At 40.3% G+C, this 20,108-nt stretch overlaps 1 protein-coding gene across 2 annotated transcripts in view; it reads right to left on the bottom strand.

Annotated features, from left to right (window-relative positions):
- Positions 1–3,499: 3,499 nt before the first annotated feature.
- Positions 3,500–20,108, bottom strand: part of CCDC88C (coiled-coil domain containing 88C) — a 99,501-nt gene continuing 82,892 nt past the window's right edge. Inside the window, exons 21-31 of one of the 2 annotated variants that reach the window (XM_032111467.1) lie at positions 18,925–19,068; positions 17,386–17,572; positions 17,008–17,153; positions 15,703–15,792; positions 14,683–14,924; positions 10,536–10,718; positions 10,112–10,180; positions 9,264–9,332; positions 8,183–8,481; positions 6,999–7,214; positions 3,500–5,794 (exon numbers count right to left, since the gene is read on the bottom strand). In XM_032111467.1, coding sequence (XP_031967358.1) covers positions 4,781–5,794; positions 6,999–7,214; positions 8,183–8,481; positions 9,264–9,332; positions 10,112–10,180; positions 10,536–10,718; positions 14,683–14,924; positions 15,703–15,792; positions 17,008–17,153; positions 17,386–17,572; positions 18,925–19,068 — 2,659 coding nt within the window. In that variant the 3' untranslated portion in view covers positions 3,500–4,780. The remainder of the gene's footprint in view (positions 5,795–6,998; positions 7,215–8,182; positions 8,482–9,263; positions 9,333–10,111; positions 10,181–10,535; positions 10,719–14,682; positions 14,925–15,702; positions 15,793–17,007; positions 17,154–17,385; positions 17,573–18,924; positions 19,069–20,108) is intronic. The other variant, XM_032111468.1, reaches the window with a different exon arrangement.

Raw genomic sequence — 20,108 nt, 5'->3', positions numbered from 1 at the left:
CAGATCTGCTGCTCTTTTTCGTTCTGGTATGCAACACACACATCACGCACTTTGGCATGGTCTCACCATCAGAGCTACGTAATCCTCAGTTATGATAATCTTTGGTTAAAAATGTTCAAGTATTTTAACTAGAGCTGATTAGAACATCTGGGAATGATGAGCTGACAGTTTCCATGGCATCCTGTGTTTTGTTTTGGACATGTTTTACATTCCTAGTTTCTGTGGAATAACCACATTTTCATCGTCCTCTTCTCAGGGAAAACCCAGTTTTGCTTCCCTACCATTATATCCTAACCCCCAACAAGAGTAAATAAATAAACTGTCTCTTCCATGTTTCAGCTGAGAGAAGCACAAGTACTCTTCTACTGGGGTGCCTTACTCATCCATGTTACTCTTTAATGGGATTCTTCACAATCCTCCAAATCTGAACAAATCTCAGCTTTCTGTCACAATTCACCAACTCGCATTTCTGTCTTTAGGACGCAGGTTAGCCTTTTAAGGACTTTCCTATTTTAGAAGCTATTGAACAGCAGCTCTCTGTTTTCTACTGCTCTCTTCATATTTTTGAAAAAATTCTTGTAACTGGAAAAACACCATTTAGTTTTGGAAAACTTGCCATACCTTCTCCCACTAACTTTAAACTCTGGTCAGTACTCTTAAATAATGACTCTTTTTCAGCTGATGCCATTCTCTCTTAGTTCATACAGCAGCCTCTAGCACCAGCTTTCAAGCCAGACCTTTATGGCCCAGTCTAATTCTCCAGTCCCTGTGAGCCCTTCATAACAACAACTTCATTCGTTATTTCTGGTAAATGAATTATTTCACCCTGCACTGTTACTTCAGGTCAATTCTGCCTGGTACTGGAGACTTGTAAAAACATTCACAAATTTTCCACCTAGTCTTGAACATTTCCAGTGCCGTTGGGATCTGATATTCCATGATCCTGATAGGCAGAGAAGCAATTTTTAGGATAAATTTTTTTTTGTGAAATCTACCACAACTGATTCCACACTCCACTGCCCCCTTCATCTGAAAATGCAAACCCACAATTCAAATGCTCTCTGGACAGTTGGGTTCATGTTTAACCAGAAAAAAAAAAAAAGAAACAGTGTTGTTCTTTGTACATCAGTTTAACATCCAGGCTGTAATCCTTTCACCTGAATGACCAATTTCTGGATAAATTTCTTCCATGTTCTGTCTTAAAAGTAATTTACCTGTGGCTGAGCTAGTATGTCCCCAAATGTCTGGACAATCAGAAATAATTTCCGACCACATGCTGATGCACAGTTTTCCTAAGCTAAGCACCAGTTATTTTTACAATGTCCTTAACACTTTGAACTTCCCTCATTATAGAAAAAAAAAAGTAAATTCTATTTTTTCAAATTCTACTTGTGGTGGTTTTATGTTCTGAACTCAATTAACTGAAATCAGAAAAGGTCTGCTCACTTCACAATCAGGTCCCAAGTTTGAGGAACAGTGGAAAAATATCTAATAGGAAAAAGGTTTCCATGACATGCTATCTCTGTAAAGGACCTCAGATTTCTCGCTAAGGATATACTCTGTCACTGCAGAGCACGCAACCTCCTGGCAGCCACTCCCACAGCAGCCATTTATTGTACTTCAAACACACACCATCATTTGTTTCCTTGCGTCAAACAGCTTCACTGACTTCAGAGTTTGAGCACGCTGCAGGGAGCGGGTGCTGCCAAAGTCACAAAGTGCCCTTCGGCTTTCTTGGAAAACTACTGGCAACTTAGCTGCCTCCTCGGGATGGATCCCCTTCAAAAATCCGTCCTTTAATAAAAAACTCGACCTAGAGAATTAATGAGCCACTGAACGGCTTGCAGCGTTGAACCCAGAACCATTCGCAGCACTACTTAGCACATAATTAGCAACCTTCAGAGAGCACACCCTTCCCTCCTGTCAGGAAATATCAGCATCCTACAGCCCATGCAGAGCTGGGAAAAGCCAGTGTGAGGAAGGCTGGGGCTCCTGGAGATGCCTTTATCCCGCTGTCCAACAGGCAGCTGGGGGCTCCGCCAGCTCGCTGTGTTCCCCCCCGCAGCCTGGCCCAGCCGCGACAGCCGCAATGTGAAACAGCTGCTATTTAATCTTCACTTCTTGGAAGGCATCAAGAAAGGGTCGGGCAGCTCTGCGCCATCCTTTACCCTCACAGGAACACCTCTCCCCACAGTTCTCGCCACCTCACGCAAGCTGGTGCCTCACGGCACCTCCACCCGCCCAGCTCCACCTGCACAAAACTAGAGAGGATTTGCCGATTTCTGTCCCTCATAAACACAACTCCCTTCTCCCCCTCAGGCACCAGAACGCCTCTTTCACGCTACCGCTGGCTCTGCGCGCCTCAGGAAGACAAAGCGCAGCAGCAGCCCCGGGGCTGTGGGCAGGCCTTCCCCCGCCCAGCCTTTCCTTACCTGATGGCGCAGCACACGGCGGGAGCGCGGCCGGGAGCCACCGTGACTGTCAAGGAAGAGCTGACAACAATTAATGGACTGAGCAGACTGCGAAATAACTGCACCCGCCACGGCAGGGCAGGCACCTACACCAAAACCTTCCTGAACGTTCCCAGAAAGGCCACTGCAGGGCCACTGCACTCTGTGCTTCAACAGTTGTTCCATAGCAGAACATCTCTATTTAGAATTATCCCACACCCGAATGGTACTACATATATATTTAGTATCTTTTTATTCAAACTCACTAGAACTGAGAACGTAAATAATTGTGAATTACCCAGAAACTGACAACTAAGGTGTGCCACTGGGCAGGTATTTATAGCAAAAGCAGATCTACAGTAACTAACAAGTCACAGATCGCTTCCTCAGCAGTCCAGCCTGCACATGCCCTCCAAAAAGGAGCTGAAACAAGAGAGAAACACCAGTCTTGAACCTTTAGTGGTCCTGCCAAGAATCCATTTTGAGATAAAATTTCTGGAAGAAGAATTTGAGTTTACTAAGAACATTCAGTATGTTCCAAAATTGCCATAGAGCACACATAATTTTAAATTTGTTGCAAAACTATAGTTTGCAATTAAAATAGCAGAGAAGGCAGAACGGGGTTTTTTGCCATTCTCTACATGTTGAAAGATGAATAATTTCTCACTTTCATAAGGCATCCCGAGAGCTAATTACAAAACAGACTATACAAGATGCAAGCTTGGTCAAAATTGACGGCATGTTTGGCCCTGCCTGAAGTGGTCAGAGAAACATAAAAATCTAACAGTCCAATTATAGAGTGAACTGTAAGTCACTTACTTTGCATATTCAACCCTCCTGTAGTCTTCGGTAAGAAGGTTACAGTTAAACAAAAGGACTTCTGGTAGAAGTCTTTATACCTTCTTACATTGTAAAAACAAATAAAACTTCACCCAGACATGCAAATCAATACTAAGGCTTACAAAGAGCCATTGCAGACAGATCGCCAGCACTGCGAATCACATTTTTGGGGGTTTTTATTTTTCCAAGGACAAAAAGTACAACATCAATCAATTTTATTTTAATCTTTATTATAAACAATTTTGTAGTTTTCAGAATGGGATTGCTACATATTAGATAACAAAAACATCATTAAATGAATCAGTTTTATCTTTTACTAAATTAAATCAGAACCAGCAAAACAAGTATTTTTTTTTAAAGATTTAGTCTATTGCAAGAAAAACAGCTTTACAAACATGGAATTAAAATATGCATTTGATCATATATACATAAGCAGCTGATGACACTCTGGACAGAAACATACAAGGAACTTCTTTGCACATAAATAGATTTTTAGAAGTATATTTCTTTCACATGCGTACAAAATTATTTTGCTTTCTATACTGAGAAAAATTCTTGGAGACAAACAAGGATTTCTAAGAGACAAAATCCCACAAACCACTTACGATGTGGGCTGTCATGCACACAAGGTTGTAATAACACAATTTACACAGCATTCTTATACAGTACTTGGTCTTCTTATATACATACTTACAAGACACTTTTGTACACGAGATGCCACCATTGCAACTGAAATGGCATCTCCCCTGAAAGGCTGCAATAGTTCCAGTGTTTGTATAAAAGATAAAACAAGTTTCAAAAGGCAGCACCACTGTGGTTGCAGAGTCAAGGATCCACTGAGCTGCAGCTATAGTGAAGGCAGTGGGGTAATTATGCTGGCCTCTGTGTTTACACAGTCCAAGTGGGAAAGGTTGAGATGCCATCCTTGAAGTCTACACAATACCTTCTATAAGATGTAGCTGTGGCTAGAAAAATAGATTTTACCAGATCCATGGCTAAAGCCATGCACTTCTGCTCGTCATCTCTATGCTACTTAAGCATTTGGTTCTATCTTTAGGGGAGAAATTTGGCTTTTATATGACCTTTTCAGTGTGGTTATTTACCAATGGGGAGGCTGGGTTTAGCACACACATGACCTGTGAAACTTTTCTTTAATGCATGTAAAAGGGTGCACCGTGCAGCAACGACAGAAGACCCTGCTAAGATTCTGCTGGACTGGGGAACGCTCACAACCTGTGAGAATCAGGTGCCAAGTTTGCTGTGAGATTAGGTCAGGCTTCCACTTTGTTTTAGGCACAACAGCGTCAGAAGAAGGACTGGAGTTTTGCTCCTTGCTTCTCTTAATCACACTTTGTCCAGCTACAGAACAGTACCCAGAGAACACTCAGAGCAGCATGTAGGTGATGCCTTTTAAGACCTGACAGTGTCTAGATAAATGGTACCTGGACATCAGCCATACCAAACACATGTATTACAACTACACCTGTGGGTTACACACAGCCATATTCATACCAAACCGTCTGCTGATCCCCCTGGGGATCAGGAGACCCACCTGTGCTGTTGGAGGTGCCTCCTCTCATGGGCTCCTCTACAGTCCCGGAGCTGCTTTCTAACAGCTTACCCTGGCACTTGGTGGGTAGGGCATCACCCTGGCCTTGCCCTGGGGAAGTACTTCCCTCAGTGCTGCTGCAAACAGCTCTGGCAGGGGCCACTGTGGCCACCTCCTCAGTACGAGGTGCTGACTTGGGTTTGACTTTTGAGGGAGTGTGTGATGCAGACGAGTAGTGTTGCCCAGGGTTCACACGCTCTTGCTGCTGAGCATTCAGACTGCTGGTGGATGCAGTGGGTGAGGCAGAGAACTGATGGAAGGAGAGTGGCCTCTCATCTTTTGGTGGGACCAGGGAAAGGCGCCTCGCATCAAGCTGCCGACAGCGGGAATCAACACCTTGCACGGAACCTGCCACCTTTGCAGACTGCGGCCTCTCTCTTAATGGTGCCTGGGAGCTCGTTGGCACAGAAGCTCTGGTGGTCTGACTGACAGCGTCCTTGCCCCCATGCAGCTCTGCTCCTGACCTCTGAGGGCTCTCCTGCCTGTAGGCCTCTGGGCCAGCAGCCCTGAGGAGGTCTGCAGAGGCTAAGCTAAATGCCCTGCTCAGTGACGTACTCCTCCTGCTCACAGTTCCAGGCTGCTGAGGCTGTGCCATCGGCCGCATCCCGCTGCCAGACTGGTGCTGTGGCGTGTGAGGAAGCTTAAGGGACCCTTGGGGCTTTGCCAGAGCATCAGGTTCAACTTGTCTGAGGTTTGGCTTCATGTAATTGTCAGGCTTAGCTGTTCTTCCTTCTTCACCAGCGATGGCCATCTTCACAGTTGGAGCAACAAGACTAGTGGGCATCTTAGCAGCCTCCTTTCTGGACAGCTGAACCAGCAAGTTCCCAGTAGCTGAATGCTCATTTGCTTTCCTAAAATAATCGCCGAGCAAGTCATCTCTGTTAGTGGAGGTGTCCTGGTGTGAGAAAATATGCACATCACATTAATGACAACACATTTTTTTTAAAGAATCATGCAGAACTCTGTATTCACATAGTCTTCCTTCCCACTTAATTCAAGCCAAACACAACCATAGATTTTATATAGTGGGGAACAAAAGAGATGAATGCTTAAATGGGTATAAATCCAACTCAAGGAAAAATGTGCTTATTGTAATTAGATTATGACAGCCTTGTTTGCCAGGTTAATTGTCATAATTTTTAAAAGTTTCATTTTGGTTGCAACCTGGACAGCAGCTCTTTTGCCTCCTTTCACATCAGCCACTGTCACTTTAACATCAATATCATATTGATTACATCAGCCTTTGGTATCAGCAGATATCAATGATGTCTGTCATCTTCCAGAATACAGTTCATCTGGATAACTCTCTACAGTAACTTCAGGAAGGTAACAGAAGACAATACCTTGGGGAAATGTGCTAGCATTACAAAAAAGTTTCATTCCTTCTCCATTGATTCCCTTCACCTTTCCCACTCAATATATGTTAAAAGCTGCATGTGCGATACAATGAAATGTACAAAAATACCATTACAAAAATTGTTCGCCCACTATGAACTTGCAAATTTCAAGTCAGACAATTAACCTGGTGGTAAAAGAAAACATACAATGAGTATTTCATGAGGATGGTCCATGCAATCCAAAAATGGCAATGTCTGATCAGCAGCCATTGTAGTATTAGTAAAAGGCATGCTCAGAACAGTTAAGGGACATGCTGTCTTTACAAACAACATGCTGAGCAAGCTAATGAAATTTACTTGTTTTCTTCAGGGAGCATGTTTAAAGCTTAATATCCTTATTTCACTAGTGTTCCAAATATTTCTTCCAGCCAAAAAACTCATTTTCCATAACCAAACACCATCAATGGTAATAGTGCAGTGTAAAAATTTCTAAGCTCCACTAAGTGTTAAAGCATTAAGGTTATTTTTAACTTTATTTAAACAGCTGTTACACACATTAACATTACAGAAGGATGAATCCTCCGAAAACACGCATGTGTACGAACAAGCACTGCAAATACTTTAGGAGCAATTAATGCAAGTGATCTGCCAGCCTTTAAAATAACAAGTAAGAGTTACAGTATGCTTCTATAGGTATTAATATGCTAGCAAAAGCTGTGGTAAGTCAGCAGCTGTTGCCTTCATAATAAGAACAATGGATACCCTGGGGATATAGAATGAAGCAGATCTCCTATTTCCCCTGCCTGTTCTGTGCCTCACGCTGTCAGGACATGAAACACTGAGGACCGATTCAAGTGACTGCGAATGCTCCTGATGAATGGAAGGACATAAGGAGTAGCAAGAGGGATACAGTGCATCAGCTTCTAACAGAAACTGGTGTAATGAAATCATTTCAGTCTCATTTAAACTGCGCCGATGCTGAAAAGGAACAGGATGACAGAAAGAATGAAAATGGACATGGTCAGGTAGTTACAGACACACACAAAAATAATAATTTTAAACATCTCTAAAAGCTAAGAATTGCACTTGGAATAATGAGGGAGTAGGAGGTATATTTAAACACTACTCTGAAGATCCAAGGGCTAGAATTTACCGATGCCATGAAATGGCACAGCTCTGCTGATTTTAATACTTTTACCAAGGCATTCATAAAACAGAAATCTCTGTTCACTTACACTATCAATTAATTGTTAAGATATTCCTTACAGGTATATACCTGTTCAATAGTGCACTGCCTCACATTGTACAGCATGTCTGAGCAGTGAAACACAAATGTCATCTTGAAAACAAACATTTAATTCCTGAAAAAAGCACTTCAATAAGAGACACATTGTTGCAGTCATTGAACCAGCACCAGTCAACACACAAACATGGTGAAAAGTATCAAAAACTTCCGTCTGCAAGAAAAATAGTCTTTCTCAAATGCACTGATATTTTCAGATTAAGAGATGGTTTTTACAACTGCGTATTTTGCACTTCAGTTGAAAAGTATTCTAGGTTTCATTCCTAATTAGTGCTGAAAATTACACAGAAAAGTTACCAGTTTATAAATAAAAATACCTGGAGCTGAGAACTGATGATATAATACAAAACCTTGACCACAACCATTTGCTAGCAAAGAGCCCCAGCAGTCCAACACACAGTACTTGCAGTGAATTATCTGACTTGTCACAGCTCATACACCAAAATAAATTAGCAGAGTGCTATGTGAAAGCTAATTTTGCCTCAGTTATTGAAACTGTTTCATTTGCAAGACATCATCGTACTCACGTATATGAACAAGGATCATCTTGTCTCTCTCTGTTTCCCTATGCCCTCATCCTCCTAAATCAGCTTTTAACAGTTTTTTGACATCTGAAATGGGCTATCTGGCTTTATTTACTTACACTTGGTAGAGACAGCCTGTTGCTCTCTTCCAAGAACTCTTCCAAAGTTACCATCTCACTGCCAGGTGAGGCAGACCGCTGCCTGCCTGCGTAAGACTGAGATGGATTGTTCTTCAGAGGTGTATCACAGGACATCAAACCATTCCGGTGGGAGGAGGACTCATGCCTGCTAGGGCTTAAGAAAGCAGCAACAGAGTGAAGGGAATAGGTGTCTCGGAGCAAGGCTGATGCCTCCCTGCTTGGCACCATATCTTCACTGCTGAGGCTCTCAGTTCTACCATGGATATGGTCTAAGGAACCTGAGGAGAAGCATAAATACCATTAATGACACTGCTCTGATGTAATATCAGTAGATTTCACACTCAAGTAGGAACTTTATCATCCAGGGCCATTTCCACACAGACTGGGTGACATTTTTTACCTTACTTTTTTTCTCCTACAGAAGTCAAAGCAATCAGAGCTTTGAAAAAATCAGGAGTAGTAAGAGTCTTACAGCACCTTAAACAAGCACAACTACTTCTCCAAAGAATAAAAATAGCACTGCAGGCTAATAAGCCTTATATTAATAAGATAATATTGAGGTGCCTCTTTACAACCTGTGAATCACTAAAAGATCTCCCAGGCTGTGTGATCTGAGAGCTAGAACCTGACAGTGGAAAAGCAGAAAGCGGATTTTTCCCTCTTGGCATCCTTCAAGGATGCACAATTTCAGCAAAAGCAAATCTCCAGAGCACACTGATTCCATATACAAGCTGTGTACAGAGTAAGAACCACAGAGACCTCTTGCTGTAGAGAGTCTAATACGTTGCAGAGAGTCTAATAAATGGCCTGATATTTCCCACAATACGATGCCAGTCAGACTGAAGCAAAACTTGATTGTGTGCCTTAAAAGCCACCCCTTGCCAGAATCAATCTTAGAAAAGCACTTCTTGCCAGCATTTTGATTCCCATGTCCAGATTGCATAATCATTACCATTTCAAAACAACAGTCTTTAAAATTAATTGGAAGGAAAATGGCATTTTACACAGTTTCACAGAATTTCACTTCCTGTTTGTCATAACTCAGCTGTAAAAGCTTTACCTTTCAAATTGAGAGGTGAATTACTGCTGGAAGCGTTCCTACTGCTCTCTAAACTGTTTGGCCTGGACACTGAAAAACAAAAATCAAGCACTGAACAAACAGATCTTAAGTTCCTCTGATTCTCTAGAAGACTTGGCATCAGTCTCCCTTCTGAAAATAGGACCTGTGCAACTAAGTCACTTTGAAAACATTAACAACATAATATACACAGGATGCCAAAATCTGGACTGAGTAGAAACCATCTTCATTTTTCAAGTTGTTTAGGATCCATCTTGTTTATCTCATTTTTTGCATAAAGTAGTACCTTCTGGGTTTTGTTTTTACACTAACTATAAAGTAATGCAGATACTGAAAAAGCTCAACAATAAGTTGCTGTCTCTTTCTCAGTTTTCTTTGGAAGGAGCTGCTAGCCAGCTTGCAAATTAAGTCTTCCACAATCTCTAGGCAGGCAGTTCTGCTGCTTCAACAGTCTTGCCACTGTGCATCCACAAGCCCCACACAGAATTTTTCTTACTGCTGATTCACTCCCTTAAGGAAGGAATTAAACATTCTCAAAAAAAAATCACCAACAAATCTGTAGGACATGCATTAAAAGGTCTGTTGGTGGGGGAAGGCAACTTGCCTCAACATTAACATTGTTTTGAAAATTCATTTTGGCAAAACATCCATTAAAAGCTTCAGCAGAAAACTAGAAGCAGTTGGAACCACATTCCCAAAATGGTGCTGCATTACTACACCTCCTTCTGTAATATTAATGTAACTAAAATACTCCAGGACAGTTCACACGGATGTAATGAAACAAGTCTTAATGCAGATGTTTAGAGCACTCACACATGCTACAAGCTTACCATGCTGTCTGGTGCTTGCAAACTCCACCTCCGGGGACTGTTCACATAGATTATCTTCTGAATTATAGCCTGGAAAAGAACATAAAACTTAAAAGGCCAATTCAACACAGAAAGGTTAATCCTTCAGGCCAGTCTCTCTAGCAGTGTAGAAGACTGAGGTGATCCAAGAGGGTTTTATAGACCCATCTTCTAAACACTGGGTAGGGAACCACTGAAGAACTGACAGTCAAATGTGGTCTGTCAAGTTGATGACATTACAAGAGTGAGTAAACCCTGTATTTCATCGTTAAACCATTAAGCAGATAAAGTAGGAGTGAAAATATTAGTGCTCTGGCTTTATACTCAAATGCCACTAGCAGCCTCGCAGGAGCTACGAAGCAGCATGCCTGGCACTACCAGCCGGTGTATCAAATGCACCACACACCTTTGGGCCTGCTCTGGAGCCGAGAGATGGGAGTGGAAGTGTGCACGTGAATAGCTGAGGTTGAGTAGGTCCTGGGACCCATTTCCACACAGCTGGGTTTTGTTGCAGAGTCTGCTGAAATTTCAACATTATCATTGCTGCCTCCGTGATGGGAATTCCTTTTTTGCTTTAGGTCCATTAGCGCTGGTGGGGAGAGAGGTAAATGAATAAGACTCAGTGAAAAAATAGCATTTGGGGATTTGTATTTATCTGCCCATACGAACATGACAAACAGGCACAAAGAAACTGCACAACAGAGGCGCTAGTTTGGCAAGCTTTTCCATAAACAGTGCAGTAGTGGATAGGAAATTTCTGCCACCAGCTTGTCAATCATGTGTGCTCTCTGTAAAGTGTGGGAGTGACAAGGGCTGCTTAGTGCCGGTGGGAGGGTTGATATTATACATGCAACAATTACTGTGAAAGGAGGAAGAAAAGGAGCAAAGACATGAATCCAGAAAAGATAAGTGAAGTGTGAAATTCCCATAACATTATTACTTGTAGGTGCATTTTGTAAGTACTTACTTCAGTAATAAAATAGAATAAGGAAAGAGTGACAGTAGTCATGCTCTTATTCAAAGAAAAATAATGCTGATTTGAAAATTATCTATCATGATCCATGCACTAAGCTAACTGCTTTCAGGCTTAGATCTTTGCTGTGGGTAAGAGCTCAGTCTTTACAAGGTTGAAACTGCTCTTATGATGTTCTGGTGCAATGATTTTTAAGTGGAGTTCCTGGGATCTTAGCAGGAGAACAACAAAACTGTCTGCTAGAATATTACTTAGATTAAGAATCTGAAAAATTCTTTTCCACTGATGAAGCAGGTTAATTAATTCCTTGTAACATGAATGTAATGCTTTAAGTCACACATAGAACAAAATTTAAAGAATGTACTACAGAAAACACACTTAATGAGATGCAAGATTCTAGATTCTGTATATATTTCTATAGACTACTTGATTAATAGAAACCGAATGTTGAAAATGCAGCAGAGTGCAGCAGTCAAAATAAACAACTTGCAGAGAAAATGGACAGACAGTTCAAAGCACAGAGCAGCTGTGAAGTGGTATTAGAGAAATGGACCAAGGTGCTGTCATCTTAGGTGGCCCCTGGAAGCTGACTTCATTCAGGAACAATGTTTTCTCCCAAGGTCTGTGTGGACTCCACTGCATAGGGCCAGCATTTGCTCTCAGAACTGAAGCTTATACCACGCCTGCAGGGGAAATTACTGGCTAAAGCTTCACATGCAAATCTGTATTTCTAATTGACTTTGTAGACACACTTAAAAGTTCTATGGATGCCAAAAATATTAATTACCCTGGAGATTTAACATTCTCTACAAATCCCAAAATGGGCAGCAACAGGCTATTCTGCCAGAGTCCCTGGTTGTGCCACCAGGGACACTTCTCAGAGTGAGAAGGGAAACGAGATCTTTTGGCCTCTCTGCTGAGCTCCTGGTAGCACACTGCCCATGCTGCATCTAATTCTCTAACACGGTGCGGACTGGACCTGCACATTCATTTCAGAAGCCACCAGGTCATGACTACTAGACAACAAGAATTCTGGGCAATGGATTAATGAAGGTTATTCCCAGTCTTAAGAGAACAAATCTACATTCTTCTTCCAAAAAATCTGTTGAAACTGAATCAGAAGAAACCAAAACATCAGCTCAATTCAGGATGAATTTTCACAGTTGGAAGTATAAAACCTTGCAAATATCAGGTTTGAATGCAAGCATCAAGACACTTGGCTGAGAATAATTTTTCCAGTAGCTTCCACTCTATATTCAAAGCTAGACTATTTAAAAGCAGAAAAAGATGTTAAAAAACTTGTCTTTTAAAATCATTTAGTAGCACAGACTATTGGAAAAATCTCTGGAGTTTAAGACTGTATTTGTATTTTAGTATGACTACCACACTGTAGAAAGCATAGCAACAGCAAATCAACACTTTAACTGGACACAATGCAAGTACATGACTGCAAGAAAATATTGAAGCGAACAGCAACTTCACTTACAACATGCACCACAGCCAATATACATACGCAAACTGTATGCCATGAGGTCCCCTAAGTGTGCTGCATTGAAGAAATGATCCACAGTGTGCAAGAGTGATTCATCTTCTACAGGAAAACTTAAGTCCATGTTCACTAATCTTTGCTTGTATTTAGAGTATTGTATAGACATGCTGAGTGTTTCTATCAATGTGCGTATTCTTTTATGGCATATGGGATTTTTTTTTTTTTTTTAAATATTTGACAGAAATAAATGAAGATAAATGCTACAGAGAAGTTGTTAGAAAACTCCCAGTTCCGGGAAAGAAAGAGTTTCGTTAGGAGAGGATGGGATGTCGGAAGAAGACCAGAACCGGAGCCGATTAGAGAAAGACTGATGATTCGATGGAGACTTAGGAGACTTTTCTTTATCCTTGCTTTTGCTTCTCAAAAAGGCAATCTTTTTGCGCTGTGCAGCTAAATTGTTATCACCCAGGTATCCCAAAAAGAAGAAGAAAAAAAAGTAAAAAAAAAAAGCCTTATAAATAAAATTTAAAATGTCTTAACACAGATTAAAGACTACACAAGCAGTAAAACCAGATACGGCTAAACAATGACCAACACCTATAATGGAGGACTGATGAATGCATAGCTGAACATAGCTAATCTGACTCAGGTTAAGTCATAGATTACCACATACACACAATATTTAAGCAAGTCCACTAAGAAATTACTGTTAGAGCATTCAAAATGTTTTTGCTTTATAATATAAAATTAAATTGGTGTACATGTTACTCAGTGATAACACACTCAAATTTCCTGGATGTCTTCTAGGCTTTAGTACCGGTGATCTGCATCTGCACAGAAGTGTGTTTCACACAACATCAAAATAAATGAAGCCCCAGAGACTTTCTGTTATCTCTGGCACTCTACAAGGGCCTTGTTCTGTGGCAACCCAAGCCCAACTTCCCATGCTGAACTTTTGATGCATGTTAAACACTTAACATCTCCTGGAATCATATGGATGATCTTATTCCATAAAACATCTGTTTTTACTTTAAGTGAATAAATGACCTCAAAGAATTAGAATAGAGAAAGGCTTTTTACCCAATCAAAAGGAAACCTTCAGACAGACAGATACTTGCAGTAGTTTATAATAAGAGTTCCACTTTTCTCAGCTGCTCCCCCCTTCTGTTTCCCACCCACCACAGTGGGAAGACAGGAATTTTTATTCAAGTATCAATTTCAAATTTGCTTCTTGAAAAGTATTCCTGGAATACAACAATCTACATATAGAAGCTGACAGAAATTATCTCAATAGAATAAACAAAGCTTGGGACATATATATTACCTTTAGTAAGGATGAAGAGTATTTATTTTGAGGAACTTTCTTTTAAATTTCCCATAATTAGGAACACCTGATTTACTGTATAAACTAACATAACAGAAAACCATTCCATCTTCCCTACATATGCCTTAGTGTTAAAAAAAATAATTTCATCATTTAACATTATAAAATTCCTTGTTCAATTCTAAATCAAAACATGGTATTGTCCTCCAAAATCACCAGCTTATTTACAATACAGTTATTTACAGTTATTTACAATAAATGGGTTATTTGTTCTGCACGTGCACCACCTGCTGGCAGTGGCTGTCAGCCAGCTCATGCCCCTCAAAGATCAGCCTCTCCTGAACTACACATCATTCCATGATCAAGTTTTAAACTGCTTTGCTACAAAACCCCAGTAAATGAACTATTTGAACCAACTTATTCAGTAACATGCAATACACCTAGGAAAACGAAGGAATTTTACACAGAAGGCCAAGGGGGTAATAGTAGATAAAAGGAAGAAAGTAAACTAAAACTAAACCCAACCCGTTACCTTCTAGAGTTTACTCAAATTTCTAGTTCAGGGTTTTATGCATACTAAAACTTTTGTTGTACTAAAAAAACCAAACCAAACCAAAACCAACTGAACAAAAAAAAAAACCCGACCAAAAACCCCAAAACCAAAAAAAAGGACATAAAATATAAAGTGATTGAGCCTTAACATTCTCTATATATTAAATATTTTTTAAATTTTTTCAGGTTATAAATTTGGGCTGGGCATTCCTTACCTTTGTTTGAAGAACCCCCAGGGTTCTCTCTCTCTTCCACAGGGTTTGACCCTTGAGAGGTATTATCCTGAGCCTCAGGTTGGTATTTCAGTTTTTGGGAAGCAGATGGAGAGTTTACCATCTCTGGGGATTCAGAATGCCATGTGGGGCTTTCTGCTGCTGGTTTCAACCGCTCCCTTGGAGTCTCCTTCTTTGGCTTGATTAATTTGACTAAGGCTCTGGCTCCAATCCAGGGGTTTTTCCTGATAAAGCAGGTTTTGTGAATGGAATTCAGAAAATGCTATAAGAAATACTCCCCAAAGAAGTTTACAGCTGTGCTAAAGCCATCAAGCCATCCTACATTCTTATTTTGTTTACTGTCATGATTTGGTTCAAAGAATGTAGCATAAATTTCACAGCACTTGAGATCCATTTCTCTACTGAAGTCAAAATTACTTTTACAGAAATATTTCTTCAGCACGAGAAATGTGAGAAAGACAACTGTTCACTCTGCTAGAAATCTAAACTACACATATGGACCCATGTAAGACATTCTTACAGTGTGAAAAACTCCACTACAAGAACAGACCAAGGAGGAAAGAAATGAAAGCTGCTTCGAAGCCTCTTTGCTAAGGTTATCAGTCAGAACTAGGTATGGTGGAATTAGCTTGGCTCTTTTTTGTTCTTAACATAATTTTTAAGTCCTTTCTCTCCAACAGACTGCTTATCCCTTGCTTTGAAAGAGCAGCTCTGAAAGCTCCTAGTGCTGTTTAGTCACCATACTGGGAGCAAAGTGGCTCTTTCCCAATTAATTTTGTTTCAGATTCGTGTATTAATACAGAGGGCCCCGCACGAGGCCCTATATTCCACATTAACACACCCTGCTGCGCTTCAGGGAATAGCTTTCAGAGTAAGAGTGAAGAGACAAGTGGAAATGACACCACCCTTACTTCAGAGAAGTTTCTGTTATCCCCAGTTACAGAAAGCCCTTTCTTGTCCTCACAGATCTGTACAGCAGAACCAAATCCATGTGGAACTTACTTTTTTGGAGCAGGATCATAGAACTTGTACTGATCCATTATCTTCTCTTCAAGTTTTTCCTTATGTCTCCTTAAGGCATTTAATTTATCACTGTGAGGGGGAAAAGCATATTCCGAATCATCTGTATGAAATTAAGCATAATCAAAAAACTGAAGACCAAAAGCCACCAAGAGAGGAAAGAGACTGAAATACCTTCCTATCCTGAACCTTCAGAATCCCACTGAGTTCATTTACAGTCTGCTTCAAGAGGGCAAATGTAAAAGCCTACCAACCACGCTGGCGGGTGATTTTTGTGCAATAAGTTTGAAAGGTGAAAGAACAACAGTAGATGGTGGTGCTAGATTACTAATATCTCAGGCAGAGTTAGTTTGGTGGGTGTTAAAATTAACTATATCTCTCACTCATTATTTTATTAACCTACACACTGGAAGTTAGCAAATCTTATTTTCATTCAAGTAGTAGGGCAAATGTACCTCTATCACAGAACAGTCAGACACCAGGATAAACAGAGTACATCTGAACTGTATTCAGCCTATTTCAGCAAACAATTTCTTAACACTTCAACCATATAAGCCAGTACTGCTATAAAACTCAACTCAGTAACTCCCACATCATCCTGATGTGCTTAAACTAAAATTCTTGGGATTAAGGACATTTTTTCTTCCTTCTTTCATATCTGTAAGAGAAATTCACTGCAGTGAAAACAGGATTCTTTGTAAAGGCACAGTATCTTTAAACAGGGTATCTCACTTCAGCGTGTCAACCTGTGCATGAAGGACACAGCAACATATGTTGATGTCTGTATCCTTAAAAACAACATGAAAGCAGGTATTTCTTGAAATGCAAATGACAAAACCAAGATGAATATGAATATTTGCTATTCTTCAGGAACCTAAATATAAAATTACTCTCATAAGACTAAATTTGTGTTGCAACTTGGCTGTTTTCCAAAATCTTAAAAATCTTTCCAAACTTTCCCAAACTCTTCTTCTTTGACAAGTACCACTGGGTTTGGCATCCAATCTTTTCTAACTGAATTTTCCACATAGGTTCATCTGTATTATTTGGAAAGAGCTGTGCTTCCCCAGGTGTTTTGTGAACATCCCTTTGCAGTAAGGAAATGTGAAAACATTTTGTGCTTTCTCCAGTTACACTTATCTCCTACCAAACACCCCCTTTTCTGACAGATATCAAGAAGACCTATCATTCCACTGCCTGCTCTTCTAGCTCTGATGGATGATTTGTATTCTATATTCATCTAGATTACTTTTTTAGGTTTCACAATTGAAATCTCTTTTTTCTTACATGTACTGTTTCTGTTCTTCATGATACTGGTCCTTGCTCTCCATGTTCTGCTCCAGTAACATCTGATTCTGCTGGCTCAGCATCTGAATCTGACTCAGGAGGTGATGGTTTTCTTCTTCCAGATTTCCCTTTAGACGGGACAGGAGCTATTAAACAAGACAAATTAAGCTCTCCTCTGCATCTGGCTTCCCTGGAGTGCACCATAATCAAGGTAACAACAGTAGCATGGCAACCTAAGATACAAACCCATAAACTTCAAACTCTTATGGGTGCATTGTTAGTTTGGCCTTCTATACATAGCATGTCAAAAGCTTCACACAATAAATGTCAGCTCTCTAACTCAAAAGCAGCAGCAGCTGTGTATCTACAGCTACTCACCTCACAGTGGTTATCCAGCTTTGTCAGAGAGATATCCATGGATTGGTGCTGTTCTTTCAGCTCATCATAGCGAGCTTGCCAACGATTCAACTCCAACTGAGAGTTGTTCAAGGAAGTTTTCAGCTCTTTAGTGTGTGAATGCAGCCCTTCATACTCTGCCTTTAGTTGGTTGTGCAAGAAATTCACCCTAAACACGAAGAAGACAGCAGACTTAAGAAGGATGCTTCACAGAAACGACCTCACATTCAAAGACCACACCACATCTGTTTGCAGCTCTCACTAAATCAAACATAGTTCCAAAGAGTAACTCCTAAGGACATTTTTATTCTAAGCATATAATAAAATTTTATTAAGAAGTAGTGATAACATTATAAAAAAATTTCTAATCTACAAAAGAACTGAAAGGAAAATACATGAAAAATAAAACTGCTGTTTCCTCAATATGTGAGAAACACACCACAAATTTCTGAGGCACAAAGTATTTAAGAGCATTTGTATATAAAGGCAGCTCTATCTGGCAAAAAATAAAGAAAACACATTCTTGTTTTTATCCTGATGCATGAAATATGAGCATTTAAGTGTTCTGAAGTGTGAAACGCTGTAGTGTTGTAAGATGATACTGTGGCAGTCTTTTACACTTTTAGGTAAATATAAAAATGTCTACAAATCATGAAGGCATAACATTAAATAACTAAACGAACAGATTAAGTTCTGTATCTGCTGACAGATAAGCCTGGCTCTCTACCAGCCCTGCAATCAACATTATGCGACGTCTTTGTCCCTAAGAAAATGAATTAGGAACAGAAAACTTGAGAAAACCTCTGGAGAGCTCTGCACTGTTCTAAAGTACACTTGTACAATCGTGCCTCAACTTAAAATGTGATTTTTAAATATAATTTAACCTGACATTGCTTTAACTTGAAGTGGTCTTGGCCCCTTATTTGTACCAAACAGATTCTCAAAACACCTTCGTAGTAATTAGCAAGGCTAGGGGGAGGTTTTTGGGGGTGGCTCTCAAAAGGGGCTCTGCCATGAGTGAACAGCTACCCACTGATCAAGAGTCTCTAAGACTGCTTTTAGTAACAGAAATGGCAGTTTTCTCTGGGAAGCAGAAAATAAACAATGGTAACTCCTAGAGCTAAAATCATATCGTGTAAAAACCATAAACCAGTTCTCCTCAAGGGAAAAAAAAACCCAGTACCATCTGGGGGGTTGGGCATTTGTAGCTCTGACTAAAGGCAAGTGCTTGGAAACAATTCATTGCAGAAAACCCTTGTGAACTGAACCAACCACATGTGGAAGCTTATTTTGTATGAGCAAAGGTCCCAGGTCTGAAGCACCAAATAACAGTATCGGTTGACAGTATTCATGAAGCTGACAATATTTAATGAGTTAAAATTACCAAATTAACAGTACTGAAATAGAGAAAAAACCACAGACGCATTATATGAAGGTACTTCAGAGCTAAAGCAACATATCCATGTTTTGCGTAATTGACTTTTAAACTAAATATATAACAATTTAGCAAAGGAACCATACCTGTCCAGTTCTTCCCTCAGCTTCTGATTTTCCCCAGTGGTTACTGCATTTGATCTTCTCTCTTGTTGCAGAACCTCTCTCTCAGATTTTAAAACTAATTCCAACTCTTCTAATTCTGCTTTGTGTTTCATTAAACTGCTGTATCTGCAAAAGGAGGAATAGCACACCCTCAGCTTTCATTTAAACATTTTTCTTCCTCTGGATTAGGATTTTTAATACGTAATACCCCAATGACCAGAAAGTATTTTTTTTCCTGCTTGCTTTATTTTATCCACCTTTATGTGGTTAAACTTCTACCAAAGCTGAAGAATTCCACACTATGCATGAAAATTCAATTTAGTATACAAGTCAGCAGAGAAGACTTTAGGGGGAAAAAAAAAATAAAAGAAAAAGAAAAGCATTTTTTAAGCAAATTGGAACACAACTGCCAGAATCTTACTTCAATTCCAGATTTTGGTCATTTGGTGAAAGCATGAGATTCTGCAGAGTGCATCAAAACTGCTCCACTAAACCAGAATCCAAATCACAAATAATTGATGGTGGCAAGAGTCAAAAGTCTGACTAGAAAGCAGCTCCCAAAAAGCAACAAGAAAGCAGAGCAATGAGCAAGAAATTATTAGGTAACCACCTCATGCATATTAGGTTGTATGTATAGGTAATAGCATCCTGCACATCTACTAATCTCCTGCATATTCCAGACAGATGATGAGTATCAGTGAGTTGACAGCAAAACACCTTTAAGCAGGGGCTGACTCACATGCTCAAGTGGCTCTATTCGTTCACTAGTGAAAAAACCAAGAGCAAAAGTGGTGTTCACATCCGGCCTTCCACTGTTACTTGGTTTATGTAACTTGTGGATAAACCATTCGGGGCAGGGAGATGGGAAGAGAGAGAGGGCTGATGCCATCAACTGTGTCTTTAATTTTGATCTCTGGAATGCTAAAGTAACCGATGTGTGGAACGAGTCCCCTGATACTTGGCACAGGCATGGATTAGGGAGGCTCAGCCTCCCTGAGGTGCTACACCACCTGCATTCAGAAAATGCTGTGAAGAACGAGGTGGATTGAAATCACTTCACAAGGCAGCAAGCTGTTCCCAGATTTTTTTTTCCCTCTGGTGGCTTCTGTCAGAATCTGTGCCCATACAGATACACCGGCAGAGGCCACTGGGGCCACCGGTGCAAT

This window comes from Corvus moneduloides, chromosome 6, assembly GCF_009650955.1.
Source record: "Corvus moneduloides isolate bCorMon1 chromosome 6, bCorMon1.pri, whole genome shotgun sequence".
Taxonomy (NCBI): domain Eukaryota; kingdom Metazoa; phylum Chordata; class Aves; order Passeriformes; family Corvidae; genus Corvus; species Corvus moneduloides.
Note: the sequence above shows the minus strand (reverse complement) of the source record. Positions and strands in the feature narration are given on the sequence as shown.